Source organism: Pezoporus wallicus, unplaced genomic scaffold, assembly GCF_028554395.1.
Source record: "Pezoporus wallicus isolate ANWC-B61680 ecotype Strahan unplaced genomic scaffold, APGP_CSIRO_Pwel_v1 contig_8047, whole genome shotgun sequence".
Taxonomy (NCBI): domain Eukaryota; kingdom Metazoa; phylum Chordata; class Aves; order Psittaciformes; family Psittacidae; genus Pezoporus; species Pezoporus wallicus.
Genome location: NW_026639548.1, coordinates 1,067,350 through 1,085,128, shown reverse-complemented (window position 1 = coordinate 1,085,128; position 17,779 = coordinate 1,067,350). Strand labels below are relative to the sequence as shown.

The 17,779-nt window shown below is 40.1% G+C and overlaps 1 protein-coding gene across 4 annotated transcripts in view; it reads right to left on the bottom strand.

Moving 5' to 3' along the window:
- Positions 1 to 17,779, bottom strand: part of ZDHHC8 (zinc finger DHHC-type palmitoyltransferase 8) — a 126,042-nt gene that overhangs the window by 6,770 nt on the left and 101,493 nt on the right. For 3 of the 4 annotated variants that reach the window (XM_057414905.1, XM_057414904.1, XM_057414903.1), the window contains 8 exons: positions 15,706 to 15,863; positions 12,377 to 12,549; positions 11,603 to 11,705; positions 8,332 to 8,423; positions 6,520 to 6,652; positions 5,544 to 5,661; positions 4,727 to 4,836; positions 722 to 1,758 (listed from right to left, as the gene is read on the bottom strand). In XM_057414905.1, coding sequence (XP_057270888.1) covers positions 722 to 1,758; positions 4,727 to 4,836; positions 5,544 to 5,661; positions 6,520 to 6,652; positions 8,332 to 8,423; positions 11,603 to 11,705; positions 12,377 to 12,549; positions 15,706 to 15,863 — 1,924 coding nt within the window. Of the gene's footprint in view, positions 1 to 721; positions 1,759 to 4,726; positions 4,837 to 5,543; positions 5,662 to 6,519; positions 6,653 to 8,331; positions 8,424 to 11,602; positions 11,706 to 12,376; positions 12,550 to 15,705; positions 15,864 to 16,479; positions 16,748 to 17,779 lie in introns of all 4 variants that reach the window. The other variant, XM_057414906.1, reaches the window with a different exon arrangement.

The window sequence follows — 17,779 nt, the reverse complement described above, 5'->3', positions numbered from 1 at the left end:
ACATTTCAGTAACTTTCCCCAAAATGTTGGATAATACTGGAGTAAGGAACCTGGGACCTTAACCAGAGGACAGCATAGTGCAGTCAGTGCCAGATGCAAAGAAAACCTAGATATTTCTAATGAACTGTCCAGGCCCCCAGCTTGCTGAAATACTGCATCCTTGGGATGATGTAGCTCTTTTCAGACTTTCCAAGCCCTACAGTCTCCAGAAGAAAGAAAAAAGCGCATGCAGAAAGGTAAGTGCAAACAGAAGTTACAGCTGAGGATCTTGTTCAGATACCTCCTTGCAGGGGGCATACTCCTGCATGTGCAGGGTATGCTTGCACATGCTGTGATTCCAACTTTGCCTCTGTGTCCAAGCAATGGCTGGGTCCAGTCTCCCTTTGAACTGCAAACTAAAACAGCTCCGCCCCTTTGTGCATAATGGAAGGGATAATCTGCCTCACATCTTGCAAATAATTCTCCAGTTCAGCTAAGGCACTAAATCACTATGACTTTTACATCTTAACTGACCACCTGCAGTTCAAGTAACAGCAAATGTGCAAATGTTTTGTCATCACAAGGTTGTTAGGAGGGAGTTACAGAATTAAAGCTCACCCACAAACCTCCCACCCTTGCTGGCCTGCAGCAAATGTAATCCGTGTTGTGCCTCCAGTGACGAGTTCTCCACTTGCATGCAAACAGATTCTTATTGCTAAGCAGCACCTACAGCAGTACATACCTTTGTGCTCCCACTGATTGCACCTCTGTAATTTCCACAGTGTTTACAAATGAGACAGCCTTCGGGCCTCCGTAAGAGGGTGACCTAGGCATCCCTGTGGGGGACGATGGGACCTGGTGGCCTGGAGACTTGTAGGAGCCATTGCTCACCCTGCCCTGTAGTGCTTGATGGGACTGGACGTTATTATTGGCTAAATCAGCTTGTAGGGAGGTTGTGGAAGTCCTTGGTGCTCTTGTCATTGCACTTGAGAGTGAAGACACTGAGGACTGCAGTATAGGGTTCCTTGTGCTAAAACTGGTAGCAGCCATCAGATTGTCTCTAGATCCATATCTCATTGCCATGCTGCGTGGGTCTTCAGAGAGTGTGCTGACTTGCTGAAGGCTGTAAGAGCTAGGGGTGTCATAGACACCTGAGTCTGCAAATACTGAATCAGGGTGCGAGTGGAGGAGCTTCTCCCTCTCTTCCATCTCTTTCCTCTCCTGGATGGATGCCATAATGGTTTTGGAAAGGTTATCATAGCGGACTGGGGAGGGGTCTCGCTGATGTGGAGCTGGACCCCCCAGCACTGGGCTGAAGCTCTGCGGTGGTTGGCGTTGGAGCTCACTTCCCCTTAGATGGCACATTTTGGCTGATAAATAGGGGGAGTGGTACCCAACAGAGCTGACAGCAGAATGGGCAATGCACTTCCTTCCCGAGGGTGACATGGGGTTTAGCAAGCTGTCATATGAAAGACTCCCATTTCTGTTTGATAGGGAATTGGGAGAAAAGATGCTTTTGTAAGGGGTGGAAGCCGTCCCTTCAGACTTTATTGGATGTAGGGGCACTTTGTCTGTCCCTCTCCTGCTAGCAGATTTCAGGCTCAGGGATCGTGAATTGATGGCAAAGGAATCTATTTGGAGTGGGGAAGACTGATAGGTCTTGTGGAGGGAACTCTTCCGGTAGCTGGGAATGTCCAAGCTGGGTTCGGACTGGTAATCAAGGCTCCTGCCATCCTCTTCTATCAAAGCCCCTTGACTGTGTCCCTCCTGCATGGTGATCTAAAACAGAGGTAAATATGAGAAACAGAAGCCAATGATAAGTAAGTACAGGTTTGCTCTCCATAGTGAGTGGATGGGAAGAAAAGAGCTGGAGGTCTTCCCTCAGACTTTCAGCCCAGCTATGACACAGGTTCATTACAAGGAATCTCCTAACTCCTGTTCAGCATATGGATGATCATCTTAGAAGCAAGGAGGAATTAGTCATAGTAAGTGTTAAATAATATAGACAGGAATAGATATGTCAATAAAGGACACTGAAAACACAGAATGAGAGACTTTCTAAGCTGAGACTCAAGTCTCAGTCAAGGTAAATCAGACTGTAATCTGATAATACTGCCCTTGGAAAAAGCACTTCAACTTTTCTACAAATAGCTCTTGAGTTGCAGGATGTCTGGTTTTGCATGCTGAGTCAGAAATACTTTAGGCTTCATTTCAACACACTGGGGACCAGCACACTCTCATCCATCTTGTCCACTTTACTCAGAGCTATGAATATTCAGTAATTCTCAATTCCCAGTAATAGGTCTTCAAAATTAAGCACCTAAGCTTAATTAAAGCAGAGAGGCTCCTTCCCACCATTTAAACAACAAAATGAAACAATTTTCTCTTTTTAATTGCTGTGTAGGAGAGAGTAGCCACATCACAGAAGAAAACATAGGCCATAATTTATTTATGTGCATTGAAACCAGATAGGACTTTACTTCGTTTTACTCTATGAAAGATTGCTTACAGTTCTGCTCATCTGAAATGCCATTCTCTGCTAAAGCAAGTAATTTTTGCAGTTATTTTTAAGGAAAAGTTTGACATAATGCACAAGAAATTGGCTAAATCAGCTATGCAAACGAAGAATTATTATCAGTCACATATTTAGTCAGAGATGCAGTCAATGCAATTTGTTCTTTATCTAATTTCTTTTAAAGGAAAAAAAAAAAATCTGTTTTATTCTGAATTTTTCTTCTTTTTTTTTCTTTGAACTAGAAGATAGGGAAATAGGCAAAACAGCTCCCTGTCTTCTAGAGTGTGGTGCTAAATTTGTCCTTCTCTGGAAAAAGGAGACCAAGTGACAGCCTGTAAGGAGGAGGAAAGAGCAATGACGTAGCTTATAAGTTTATCTGTGCTACTTATCCTCATGCCCTGATCCCTCTTTCCTAACAGCTTTCTCTGCTCAAAAGCAGAATTATATTCACAGGCTGAAGAACTGATACAGAAGAGACAACATGATATTCCTCACACCAGCTAGTCTCTTTCTCTCTATACCTTATATTGAGATATTGCTTGGCAGGCAAATATGTGCCATTCTATCTGCTTGCCAAGTGAACTCCTTTTTGTAATATTCCCACTTGACTACTAGAAAGTTGTGACTACTACAAAACTGAACAGTCCACAATGCTGATTGTATGCACACCCGTCAGCCTATAGTAACAACATCTTTTTAGGTTAGGATTGAAACAGGAACTCTCAGAGTGAAGATGCTGTACCCTGTTATCATTTCATAGCACTGCCCAGTCTCCTGGCCTAATGAAAACCTATCCTGCACCTATACTCTATCTGTGGCTGTGTACTGAATGAATAGGACAAGCTTGCCTTCCATGGCTCTCCAACTTTTGGCATCATGACCAAAACCACTGTGGCCTATACACTCAAAAGTGCTGGCTGATGCCTGTAAACAGAGTATTTTGAATTGGATGTGAAGCCATTTTTTATGTAATAAAGTGAGGATGCTATGATATTAAACTTTCTGGATACAGTGAACACACTGTTCTCACATTCCCTTTCATAAGCCAATCTTTTCTTCATTAAGTGGACAAACCCAGAGGATAAGATCTACAATTACTGCAGTATGACTAAAACACAAACTTGGTGATAGCTGGAATTCCATCATTTCTCACCATCTTTCTTTTCAAAACAAAAAAGACATTGAAAAAGTTTTCTTCACCATCTAAGGAACATGCTGTCTTATTTCAATATTGCTATAGTCAATTATATATCTCTACCATGTTTTCCTTTCTTTTATGTTACCCACTTCCTGTTATTGCAGGGGTGACATTGAAGCTCCTGGTGAAAATAACTGTAAGACTACTGCGTTGTGTGTGGTATGTGTGTTTTAAGGGTATCATCTCCACTGGTGTGTGAAGACTTGGATACATATTACAAGCATACAGTTAGACCAGTGATTTTAAAACTGCTGTTCTCAGGCCCTAGGGGGGCAAGGAATATTTGTAATAAATCCGTGAGAAATAAGCAAGAAAAACGAGTTTATCAGCAGTGGACTTAGTTTTGCACACTGCTTCCAAAGGAAACAGTTGTAAACTGTTTCAAAACTCCTAAGCAAAAGTGAAAACAGAATTCCAGAGCAAGTCTCTCTAATTGTCTGGACTTCTGTTTTCTTGATAGGCGGAAATGATGCCAAGTATTAGGAAGTTTTGTTGTTTTTTTTTTTCCATATAACCTAAATGTTGTAAGAAAGTGCTCAGGAAGGTCAAACATGAGTAATCTTCCATTAATTTTAACTAAAACATCTCTTGGGATGCTTTAAAAGTTGTTTCTGTTTTGCAAGCTGATATCTTAAGGAATCACTGAGCATGTTGCCTGTTGGCTAAAAGCTCTCATCCAGAAAAGCGCTAAGCATGCCCAGCTCTCTCTGAAGTGAATGTGAGTTGGCACCTATGTCTGGAGAAGCCAACGGGAAATGACACTTCTCAGCATCTCAGGATCAGGCCGAGAGACTGGTAAAGCAGCAGCTCATGCCTGTCAGCAGGACTGACATGTCAAGCTCAACAGAGGAAAGGTGCAAAAGCAGACATGTTTTCCTAGGGAGCACAGTGCAAATATACACGGTCGCACAACAATGCCAAGTGTTGTTATTTACTTTCACACTCTGACATTCACTAGAGCCCTGCAATGAATTTATCCTCAGCTCCATGCTGCCTGGTGTTAGATGGGAGCAGACTCTCCCAGGCTCACTCACCTGCTCAGCTGTAGCATGGTAGTGCACTTTGGGATTGTTGGTGAAAGCTGGTCGGTACTTGTACATGGCAGGTGTAGGAGGGCTGATAAGTTTGGGTGAAAGGCTGCCTTCTGTAAAAGAGGAAAAGAAAAGAGGACTTTCTATTGAAATGTGTGGACAGAAAGCTATCATTCCTAATTCCTTGCTATCCATGGTCTGCTGCAAACAGATCTGTTCTGGAAAGAATAAAACTGGCAGTATTTTTGTGCAGAATTTCACTAAAATCAATGGGGTCCTTGTGGAAATAGCCGTACATTGCCATGAGATCAACAATTTGGAGCGAAGAAACAAGATGTAATATATTAAGTGGGGTGACATATTTTGGTGAATAGTAATTTTGCCATAACTTGAAATATCAGATTTGAAATATCAGCTAGTTTTGTCTGAGAAAAAAGAGAGGTTTTGTTAATACTAATAAAGCTTTAATTTCACATTTCCATAAAATAAATAATTCAGCTTGCAATACCTAAGCATTTCATGCTAATATTTCTGATTCCTTAGGTCAAAATAAAACTTTTAATTTTAAAATTGATCAAAAATTTAAAAAGGTGGTTAAAAGGGTTTAAAAACTCTGCAAAACTGATCTGAAATATCCAACCTCGGCTTGAATGAATACTTCAAGCTACTTTTCTCTCGCTTTACTGCTCTGAACTCCTATAAATAGAAAAAAAACCTTTACCCAGATCCCGTTACTGTTTTGAAAGAATACCAGAAGCTTTTTAAAGAGGCTAAATATTTTCTTACTATTGAAAATAAAACACTGATCATGTAACTATACCTTCACTGGTCCCCAACTGGCCTTTCAGCTCAGAGTACTTGCTTGGATCTCCTTTGGGTGGGAGAGGTGGTTGCACATCCATACTTTTATCCTCCAGACCTTCCAGGCTAATTTTGGACTGAAAATGACCAAAGAGTCAGTCATTACTCACAACTTGGTTAAATAACAGCACATGTCAGAGTGCTGGATGTACCTCAGAACAAGAATTACCTATTCTACAATGACAAACATGATTTAGCATCCACTGCAGACAACGACTGTCACCTGTAAAATTAGCATTGTCATAACAAGCCAGTATAATTTTAAATGCACTATCCTAGTATACTTGGCATGCTAAATAACATTATCATCATGCTAGCTTATATGTGGTAGAAGGCACTGATGTTTTCTAGTATTTTTCAGCAACTTCCCAGGCAGAGTGTAACGAATAACTATCCACAAAATCTTTCAAAGTGTCTTCTTCTGAATCCACTGCTCTTTATGTGACTAAACAATTCCTTCTCTCTATTTCATAACAGGAGAAACTGAAAAAGAGAACTCAGCTTCTGAGACAGTATTTCTTTCACTGGACCACAAGACTTTGTACAGTCTGGAAGCTCAAAACCTTTGCAGTACAACAGCTGACCTGGTGGTACAAGGCTTCCCGCAAAGTATTAGATTTGTTAAAATTAATTTGGAACTAAGAGGTGGCAACTCATGGGACAGAAAGTAGCTATTGCAAAGAACAGCCAGATCCAGAAGATGCCCAGAGGTATTCTATTACAGAGCTGCAAAAACAGCTGGATCAAGAGCTGCTGTTACTGAATCTGGCTTACTTTCACAGGAGGAAGTATACAACAAGGACTCAACCTCCATTATTTTCTAAAACAAACAAACAAAAAGCATCATCTCAGAGATTTTCTATTACAAACTCTTTCTCAGGATTCATAATGCTCAATCCATGCTCTTCAAAAGCAGTGCTTGAAGGCTGCCTTACCTTGCTCCGGTTGAGGTTGGCTTGGATCCCATTGTCACTGATCTTCACTGTGATCTGACGCTCAGATAAATCAGGTCTGAGGAAAGGAGGCTTCACACTCACAACTTGCTTTTTCTTGGGCTCAACTATGTACCTGATTAATTTTTCAACAGTCAGCATTACAATAAACAATAACCTACAAACAAGGTATAGAGACAAAAAAATCTTCCTGCTTCTAGGGTATGATTTGAGTCAGAATCTAGATAAGCAGACTCCATTTCACCAGATGTAATAATTAAAAAGCAATAAAAAGAGCTTAGTGATCAAAAAGAGAGGATGCATTGAAAATCCCAAGCAATTTCTGCGACTGTGATGGACATGAGTGCAATTCACATGAAGAGAAAGAGAGGCCTACTGCCAGTGGAAGTGATTTACTATATCTTACCTAGTTAACACAAAACAGCTTTCCTGTGGTGGAAAACAATGGGTGCGGCAGTAAGACCCAGCACATGGGGAGTTAACATGGAGAATATGATGTGCAGTCAGTTTTAGCTTACCACATGGTCACTTGTGTATGTAGCATGTTTAGTGTTTTCAAATAAAGGGATGTAAAAGAAACAGACAGGCCTATAGGAAGCGACAAATTTAAATGGCATTGGCTGACTTTAGATATCTAATTTCTTTCTAGTTGACTAGAATTCTGTAAGTGCAAATGGGCAGTGGCTGTACAATGCATAAATATCAATACACACAAAAGATTTCTCTGTTTTATCTAGTGAACAGGACATTCTAGTAGTGATGGTTCAGTGATTTTCAATACACAGGACAATTTGAACTGGTCTTCACAAAACACAAACATTCTGCTTGCTGAAAGTCTGAGAATAGCCATGATGATGATAGTACTCACACCCCTCTCAACAGGAGTGTCTCCCAGCTTCTAATATCTAGCTCTCTTAAAGTATCTTGACCTGATTTTCATGTTTCAGTAATTTTGAGAAGCAGCCATTCCAGTGTCTTCACTGTAACACACATAACAGTCTTTTAGGACTTATTTGTTGCACAGCAAAGGAAAGAGAAAAAGAATAGAGGCAGATAATAGTGCCAGGGTCTGGAATCGCTCAACACCCTGAAAAGGTTCAAATAAGTCTTCTTGTAGTATGACTATTAACATGTCTGCATGCTGGACATCTCCTGCACCTAGGATATTTATACTCCATCTGATCTACTGCATTAAAATCCTGGTTTTAAAATGTGAAATGATAAATCCATTTCCCCAAAAATAGAAAGCCATAAATAAATCCCAAGTTCCATGATACAGACTTCATTGAAAATCTGTTTTATGATAATGAAAGTGCCAGTGAGATTGAAAACCACAGCAGCCTTAAATTAGATTTAAGTCTTAAGGAGAAAGGCTGATTTTAGATTCTTGCCTTTTCTCCAGCAGATTAGAATACCAGGATGATGACTGTACAGTGCAAAAGTCATGTTGGGAATAAGGTAACATATGAAAACTTACCTTGTTACTGAAATCCACTAGGTAAGTTAGTGAAATCTAGGTTATAGGCTTTTGATACAAGTTGACATGCTCATTCCAAATAAACATTTCTGGGATGAGGGTTATGAATAACATGAAGAAAGCAACTGCTTGGACAGGTTTGCGCAATGCAACAGTGGAACGGCTACCACAGAGCTCTGCCTTCAAGAGTGTTTTGCTTTACTTCCCTGATATTTCATCAATGGTCCTTTACTTGTGAGCCCAACCAAGCACATTTTCTTCCTCTGTCCCAACAACTACTCCATCTCCCTCACTCCCAGCTGAAGCATTTCTCTTACCTGGGAGCCAAGGGGCTGCAGAGAACATGTTCCACATTTCCACAGCATCCTCGGGTAAAGGGATTCACTCCTCCACGGAATTTACCTGTCACCTGCAAACATATTCAGGACAGTGCTCAAACCTTTGGTTACATAAAAATCATCATCCAACCCTCAGAAAGCCAAGAACAAGTATGCCTTACTCTGACCCTAGTGTCCTTCCCAAACAGATCCCAAACATTCTTTGAATGCTGCACTTCCTCTCTCCTGCTCTAACACACCATCTTCATCACCTGCTTCTAGCTAGGAAGCACACCAACTAAAGACCCCTTCCCAAAAGGGCAGTGTGCTGAATGTGACTGAGTTTCAAAGTGGCAAGGTTCACCTGTCCATGCCGCCCCTGTAATTAGATTCGTGCCTGCTGCAGCCAAACTTCCTGCTTTTGTCCCTTCCATTGCTGTCACTTCCACTCCTCTGCTCCTTGGCAAGTCCCCTCCAAACAAACAGGAATGTCAATTCAACATTCGTAATGTTGGATGAAAGCAATGTTTCCTTTCTGTCAGCTTCCCATCGCTAGCGGCAAATAGTACGAACCCCTGCCTTATGCAGGAGGGTGCCAGGAACTCCCTGGTGATTACGATGTTTGCTTGGAAATGAGCTAGTTTAATAAAAGCCAAGCCTCATTAGACTGGTGGGATCCATTCAAAGCTTCATAAGCTTTGTAAAGGGTTTGTATTCTCTACAGGCAGATACTTGAAAGTAACCATATGGGGATAAATACCAATAAAGCCAGAGAGATTAATAGTGATTGCCATTAAAAGCATTACTGTTGCTGTTTGCAAGTAATGAATTTTAATCATCTCATAGTTTTGATCTAGCAACAAGTTTAGAGAGTACCAGAAATACTTTAATTACTTGCACATAAAATAACAACGATTAAATGATTTTGCAATATATTATGCTGGTCTCTTTGATATAACATAAAACTCTTTAAAAGGCCAAGAGAGAAATGTTGGAAGTTATGAGGGTTGGAAGACTAACCTTATGACTAAGCCATGGGCCTGAGACATTTGGCACATGTGCATTTAATCCTGCACTTAAGCTGATTTGTGCCAGATGCTGGCAAAGCTCTTCATATCTCTGTGCCCATTTTCTCAAACACAACATGAAAATAAAATTTCTCTAACTAGCAGATTACAGTACTAATTATATCAATTTGGTTTCTAGAGTAGCTTGAAATCCACTGATAGAAAGCAGCCTAAGAAGGAAGGATATTTATTTACTCTATTCAAAAACTAAAAATACCAGGATATGAGCAGATGTTGGGTTATGGGTTATTTTGATTCCATAAAAGAATTTCAGAGGCATTTGTAAAGCTCACAAACATCTTAAATCAGCCTCTGTGAACTCCTCAATCACAGTTTGCCTACTATGAATGCTCAAACCCAATGGACTCTGAACAAATACCAAAAATTTACAATAAAATACCAAAAAGGTCTGTACCGCTGCCTATAAAAGTTACTGGGAAAAAAGGAAAAGTGTAGCTAAACATATTGTAACTGGAAAGCTGAGAGCAGATAATGTTACAGATAGGCAGTACACGCAACTGAACAGAAACTAAAACTATATTATATTTAATCTGCAGAATGGCATAGGAAAATGAATTAATCTTAAGTGGTTTGGTAGCTCAGGAAATCAAACCAAGCTAGGATACATTTTCCAATAGTTATTTCAATCAAGTTAAACATAAAATTCTCAACTTTCTTAATGTTTATGTAGCCACAAACACAGCAAGTTAAAATTTTACCTTTTTCTCAATTTAAATCTTTCCTTTCTCTTCAGTCTAAAACTTTCATGAACAGTTTTCATTACTGCACAAAGACAAGCTTAAAACAGACCATGATTTGGGCTATGAGACCAAAATGCCCTGGGTTTCATGCTACTATTGTAGCATGAACTACTATTGTAGGATGTACTATTGTTAACACTATCAAACCTTATTTTTGGCCAAAATCAGTTTTACAGTTAAGAGCAGCTGATTCCAAGGAGGACAGAAAAAGCATTAAAAGATCTACAGCTACGGTAAGCCTGCTTTGTTCAGAGGCCATGTTAGGCAACACTTCAGGATGACTTCAGCTTCTTTGCGTATGTAAACCTCCCACACTATTCTGGATAGAAGTTTGTATTGTCTCTTGTGGGATAGGAGACCATCTTATCCCAGTTCCTGAAGGCCTGGCCTCAAGACAGATGTCTTCAACTCTTACAGTCTGCAGAGAAGCCATATAAGCATGTAAGCATGGAGACGTCAGCCTGCAGACAGCTAGAAGCACGCTGCTCAGCATGAGCTACAGAGCACCCAGAGGTGCAAGAGCAGTAGAAATGCATTTGATAAAAAACTGAAAAAGAAGTGTGATGTGAGAAACGTAGTGTGTGAGGGGCACTTTGAGTGGAGCTGAGACTGGCAAAGCCCTGGAATGCACACAATTAATTAACATTGGGAAGAAAGCTGAAAATGCTGTGTGCAGCTGACTGGCACCTTGCGTAACCCAGTGTCAAGCTTTCTAACTGAGCTACCCCTTATGAACTGCAGGGCCAGGGATCCCATGACTAGATTGCTACTACCCGTATCGTGCTATTGATATGCACAGGCATATTGGTCTGGATCCCTCACACAGGGGCTGTGGGTTATATACATTTGAGTAACTGAGCAGCAGAACTGAAGTTTTACAGGCTTTTTGGCACAAGATGTCATGTTGGCACTTGGTTTGGAGAAGCAAAACAAGTTAAAACCAATAGCCTCTCCATGTGTGTGCATATATGCATGAGAACAAGAGACAGACAAAGAGAGTGAGACAAAGAGCTAGTTCAGCCCTTAATATGTGCACTGTGGGTTAGCTGGAGGAGTTCAAAATATCAGGAGACAGGGCAAAAGCATGATTTAATCTTTTCCTTTCTTTCCTTCATTTAAACTTATGGTTTCTTCAGTCTGACTCATAAAGTTTGAACTTCTGGGGTTGATGATACTCCAGATAAAATCTATTTCAAGGCCATGAGCAGATTTTAAATGGTAAATAAGCCTGCAATGATCCTCTGTGGTTAGAAGGGGGAAATCTTTGCTTGTAGTGCATTCAAGAAAAAAATTTGAGAAAACCAGGCAGACTTCCTTGATCTTCATGAAAGCTCCAAATCTGCTGAGATTTGGATTGTTTTTTGCTTTACCTAAGCTGACTTGCTGACTTTCCTTCCCAACTCGACATCTTAGCCACCAACACAGAGAAAGATTGCTTCTTACCTGTTCATTCGTTGTGCGCCCTCGGGCCACTAGAACAATATGGAAGCCAGTGAGACCAATGACTGGAATAAAGAATAACCCAGCCACACACATAACAGCCATTCTGTATGCAGGAGTTAAAGAAACTGGGGTAAGTGAAGGGAAAAAGAGGCTATGAAGGAGAGGGAGAGGAAAAGGAGCAAAAATGTATCTTGGAAACAGGGAGGGTGTCCCTCACCTTTAATTATTTAACTGAATGTAACTGCTCCTAGCCTAAGTCCTTGTAGTTGACATGGCTAAAAATAATGTGAACTCACTGATTTTGATTCTAACCATATTGTAAAGACCATTCTGCACTAATGTATCAACAGATGTACCACCCCTAAGAGCCAGCAGTTCATGTATTACACTAACATGCAGGGGGGCTGCTTCCAGGGCAAACTCTCTTTTAAAATACAGTAACTTTTAAATAGAGTAAATGGTATCCAGCAGTTTAGAGTCATACCCATTGGAAGTAAAATTCAGGGAGGCAGCACATTCTTCTGCTGGGCTGTCATGGAAAAGATTAAGATCAAAGACCAAAACAAAAGGTCAGAGTTTTGGGAATAACTAATGGTTATACAGGTAAAATGAGTGCAGAGGAAAACCTGCACTAAGCATTTACATGGTAAGAGTAATGGAGTATCAGCAGAGGAGTAGATCTCCACCAGTTCCAGCAAGCCAAATCTTCAGATTCATTCTTTCACATTTCCCTCAAGGCCACCTTGGGTCTTGAAAGACCAAAAAGAAGGATACGTAATGGTAGTATGAGCTGCTCCCAGCTTTTCCATATGGTTTAGTACGAAGATGAGCCCAAAGGTGAATACTCCAACCATGTGCGTACTTAAGGACAGCAAGAAGAGAAAAAAATAGCGATAGTTCCTCCGTCCTATGCAATTGTTGACCCATGGGCAGTGATGGTCAAAATCCTTGTAAAGAAAGGGAGAGATAGGGAACAATATCCAAACAATGAAAGGAAATATATTGTCTTGGAAAGAAATCTGAGCTATCGTCAGTAAAATTACATCAGGCTACTCTGCAGCTTTACAACAGGCTAGAATCTCCTTTTAGGGCTTACGACCAAGTGGTTTCTGTCTCTATGGATGGAAAGGTACTTGAGTGTTTATAGGGTTCAAAAAGAGTTACAAAAAATGAAAGGTTATTTATCTGCTAGCAGCAGATGCACTAATTTTTTATCATCACTAGCATGAGTCATCAATAAGAATGACGTTGTTATAACCTAGAATGTTCTGAAGATGCAATACTGCTGCAGGATTCTCTGCCCCACATTTTTGCATTTCTATTTATCTGGATGAAACCACTTTAAACAATGCACATGATGTGCACACTTTTTTACCAAGCAGGTCCCCAAAGAAAAGCAACAGCTGGATAAGACACAGGCAAAGTTCTGCACAAGATCTTTAACAGCTATGAACCTGACTATTTGTCTCAGTTAAAAGTTCAAAGTCTCTCCTAAAGACAGATCCCTTCTACCAGGAGATTTAATAATGAGGGCAAGCCACAGACACATTCCAAGTGCATTTATACAGTTTCATAAGCACATAAATCCACTGTCTTCAATGGGATTATTTTAGACGTTTGAAGACAGGATCAGGTGCAAGAAATAACCCCTTCTTATTTCTGTATTCTTCAGAATCAATAGCTCACACTTATTACAACAACAAATGGTTTATTCTTTGTTTTGTGGTAATGTTATTTTTAAACATTCCTCAATGACGACAAAGGGGGTTTTTGTATTTTTAAGTTTTGCACAATGTATTTACCAAAATTTACAAAATACAAGAATGCGGACTGGAGCTTTTTCAAAGCACATTAGAAAATGACAGGTCTTTTAATATAGATCATTTCAGGCTATATCTGAAATGCTGACATAGCATATGTTTATTATGCAGATCTGATTGTAAGCAGCTCAAAATATCTATGGATTGAAACTGCGTAAGTAACCACCACAAACACTTCAGTAAAGAAAACAAAAAAATCTGACTACTTTGGTCACAGTTTCATTTTTGGGTCCCTCTGGTCACAGCAGGCTTTAGGTTTCAAATGATTTTATTTCTGCAAGTGTTGTCAGCTTTTGTTGTTTGTTCATTTTTATCAAATTAACTCAAAAGTTTTCTATTTGGGAAAGGAATTTTTATTGCACATTCTAGATTAAAAGTGGAAAGATGTGAATTACAACCCTGAAAGGGTTCCACATGGAACAGCCAGTAGTCACTCCTATCACTGTCTGCAAGCTCTTGTAGAATAGATGAGTGGGAAATAAGCATCACAAGAATCAATAAAACATGCTGTTTAAGACCATGATTTATTGATTCAGAAGTCATTAATGCTTTTTGCCTATATTCCTCCACAGCAGTCATAATTTAATTATACAAGCAGAGCATCTTACTTGCCCACCAGAATAGTAAGGAACATTCAACTGATCTGACCATCAATAAAACTTCTGGAGAGCTAGAGAGAGTCACCTTGCATTCTGCTACTTTATTTTGGTTCCTTTTGGATTTTCACCCATTGTCACTTCTGCTGCAGAAAGAAATGCCTCCATGGAGGCCTTATGGCATCATGAAATGGCAATTGTTTATGCCATTGAGTTCTGAGCAATCTTCTTCTGAGAAAATTTCATTTGTTCAAAATGAACTTTCATGCTGAGCCACTGGGGAGCGCAGAAGAAGGAAATTCCATGGGTCAACTGAGAATTTACCATCATCTGAACAATGCTCAAGAGCTTGGATTAGTGAAAGCATTTATGTTTTAAAACAAGGAATATGTGACTCAGGTTTTCCACAAAAAATCCAGCTCTGTTCAACAATTCACAGCAATCTGAAGAAACTGATGCAACTTACGAATAGCTGTCGCTATTCCTCTCTACCCAGGGACCTTGGCAGCTCCTTACTCTCCAGCTTCCCGAATCCTGCATTCTTCTAAAGCCTTCTGCAACAGGACAGCCTTGTCCTATTTACTGATGGTTATTAGGCACAGCACTGCTTCCAGATAATTACAACTTAGATATATATTGCCCTGAAGGAGAAAATGACTGACACAAGATAAATCCAGGCAGCCTTCCTCTCACAAGTAACTGAGCTGCTTTCTTTGGGACTATTCCCTTGCTTACGGCAAAGAGGATTAGGACAAAGATGGTATACACAGTATTCTAGCTGACGTTGGTACTTTTTTCCTTTTCTGATTAGTAATTCCTTTCATCTTAATGGTACAGCTGAATATATTTTAGACATATTAAAGATTTCATCTTTCTTTTGGAAAAAAAAAATAGACCTTGCAGCAGAAATGATCCTTAAGAAGTGAAATTTTTAGCTCAGCAATAAAAAATCCCCCCTGGCAATATGCTGCTGTGGATACAGCACTCTGTACTTACAAACCTGGGAGATGTTTATAGCCCAGAAAAGCACATTTTACTGTTTGGGGTTATTTTTTAAAATCCTGTGCCTCACCAAGACCCTAAAGCTATTAAGAAACATGAAAACCCATAATTCAGAGCAACCAACATTAGAGTCATGAGTGAGCTTGGGTGTTGAAACAAATATGGGGTCCTTCTATTTACTGGAGAACAAGTGCTAAATCCTGAGCTTGGTTTTCCTAAAGCTCATACACCATTCTAGCTTCCCTGTTTGTCCACTAATGTAGGCACCAGTTTGTTCTGAATTGAATGTTGAGTGGTACACTCATACATGACAAGTTACAATGGTTCACCATGTATTTCCTGCTCTCCTGAACTCTGCCTCTGCATCAACTCTTTCATTTACCCCTTCTTTACATTCATGATCCCTTAGCTGTTTCAATGAAAATACAGCCAGCATTATAAAAGTTTATTCTAATTATTACTAGCAACAAAGCCGACATCAAACATTATTGTGTATTTAACCATCATAACTGAGGGCTATGTTTCAAATGGTACTGATTAGTAGGAGTCCATCAACAAGGTTACAGCTGAGAACTTTCAAGAACTGAAATACTGGGGGAAGCACCTAACTGCATGTTTTCAGTAAGATATGCAACCCCATCACTGAGGCAAAACCAAGAGATCACATAATCAACAGAACTGTTACCTCAACACAGTTGTCACAGACACTGCAGTGGGAGCAGCGTGGAGGGCGGTAGAAGTGGCAGGTAGCACACCATTTCATCCGTACTTGGATTCCTTTAATCTCCACGTTCTTGTAGAGTGGAGCTCTGAAGTCATCATCTTTATCTTCATCTTCATCTGCTGCTCAATGCAAAACTAAAAGTTAGTGGAAATAGGGTAAAGATAAAAGAGCTAATTCAGTCAGTGCCTTGGATACAGGGGCACTGCATGTGCTCTTGGGCTTGTCAGACAAATAACAAAGCGGTGGAAGTGAGGGACTGTCAGAACTGGTTGTTCAGGCTACAGAACACTCCAGTGATCAAGGCTCATTTTAGCATCTCCCATAAGAGTGCTGTGCAGCCTTACCAGCTCCTGGATAAAGAGAGGTGCCTGAGTCTTATCTTATGAATAAGACGAGCTGCAGACTAGAGTCAAAGGGGAGATGGAAATCACCCAAGCTTTTGTGAGATGTTCTGTTGCATGCACTTGGGATTAATTCAATGCTAGCCTACCAGCAGATAAAGTGAAAGGAATTACATCAACAAGTATTAGAAGATCGTGCTAGCTCAAACCTCAGAAGGGAACCGAGATGACCCTAAGTGACAACAAAAAGAGTGTCAGTCCACAATCATCCCAAAGACCTGTTGCCCCAGGAAGTCTGAGTCCACAGTGAGATTTACCATTCTGAAGCTATCTGTGTGCCCATGGAAAGTCCTTGCATCAGTCCTTACTCATTTATAGTGCATCCTGTGCTCACCTCTTCATAGCATACCCAGAACGCTCTTGCTTTAGTAGCAGTACATAACTGGGAAGATCTCACCTCTCTCAAAGGCAGAATGGTTTACTGATCTGAGCACAGGACTGGGACTCGGGAAGTCCTGTATCCTAATTTTCCCACTCTGTGGCCTTGAGCTAGTAATTTAGCTTTTCTTTGCCATTAGTAAGATGAGGATGACAATATCGCAGTCATCTTATTAGGGACAACGCAGAGAGCAGATGGTTTATCGTCTCAGCTAAGCTCTGCCCTGTTTAAGAAAAGAGGCCATTTAAAAATAAATGCACAAAATAAAAGCCACACTACAATAGCAAATACATATTGTGAAGAAAAGGAAGAACATGAGAAAGGCGTTCATGAAAGTTCATCTTTTATTCTAGATTCCTGGGATCTTTATTTGTTTCCTTTTGACACAGGAAATCTAAGAAGTTCGCAGCTATTTAACACCTGGTTAAACATTATAGTGCAGCTGGCATTGGCTGACCAAATTAGGTGGAATTTGATAATACTGTCCCAGTGGGCCATCAATCACCGTCATTTAGTTCTATATTAAATCTTCTCTAAATGTGCTATCATGATACAATCTCCACTGACTTCAGAGGGAGTTTCTCCCTTCACTTAGATGAGCTCGGAATCTGGCTCAGCTACCATATTTACCTTTCAGGAATATTCTCTGGATTAATGTTTGTGTATGGAAGTAGAGTGCTATACTGGCATCATTCTCTATAATTTCCCTTCATGACTAGTCAGTGGGACTCCTAGTGAGAGCTAGACTGTAAATCCCTTAGGCACTTCTATAAATACAATCTTTATATCCTTCAATACTATTATAAACTAGCCCATGCTGTATAATTCATGTGGGCATATCAAAACAAGACACTAGAACAATTAAACCATTTAAGCTCTTGTAAAAAACCCTGACTATGCAGACAAAAAGTCTGCACATTGTACATATCTACATGCAATTAAATACATTAGTCTTGCAGAACTGACACATACTTGAAGAGTTTGTATAATATAGATTCACATCAAAAATACTGGAAGCCAGTTTGTAGTTGGTATCTGTAATGTGTCAGCAACAAACATTGCCAGTCTCAACCCAGGCTGTAAATCAGATTTGTCAGTGTAGCCCCAATATCAGTGACTTAATAATTCCTTTCCTTCTCATTCATTTTGGTGTGTTACTGGCAATTCACTCACACAGAGCCAAACCTGATTCATACCAGAAACATTCAGAGAGCCAACATGTTAAAATATGAGCAAAAAATGAGTAATGGGTATG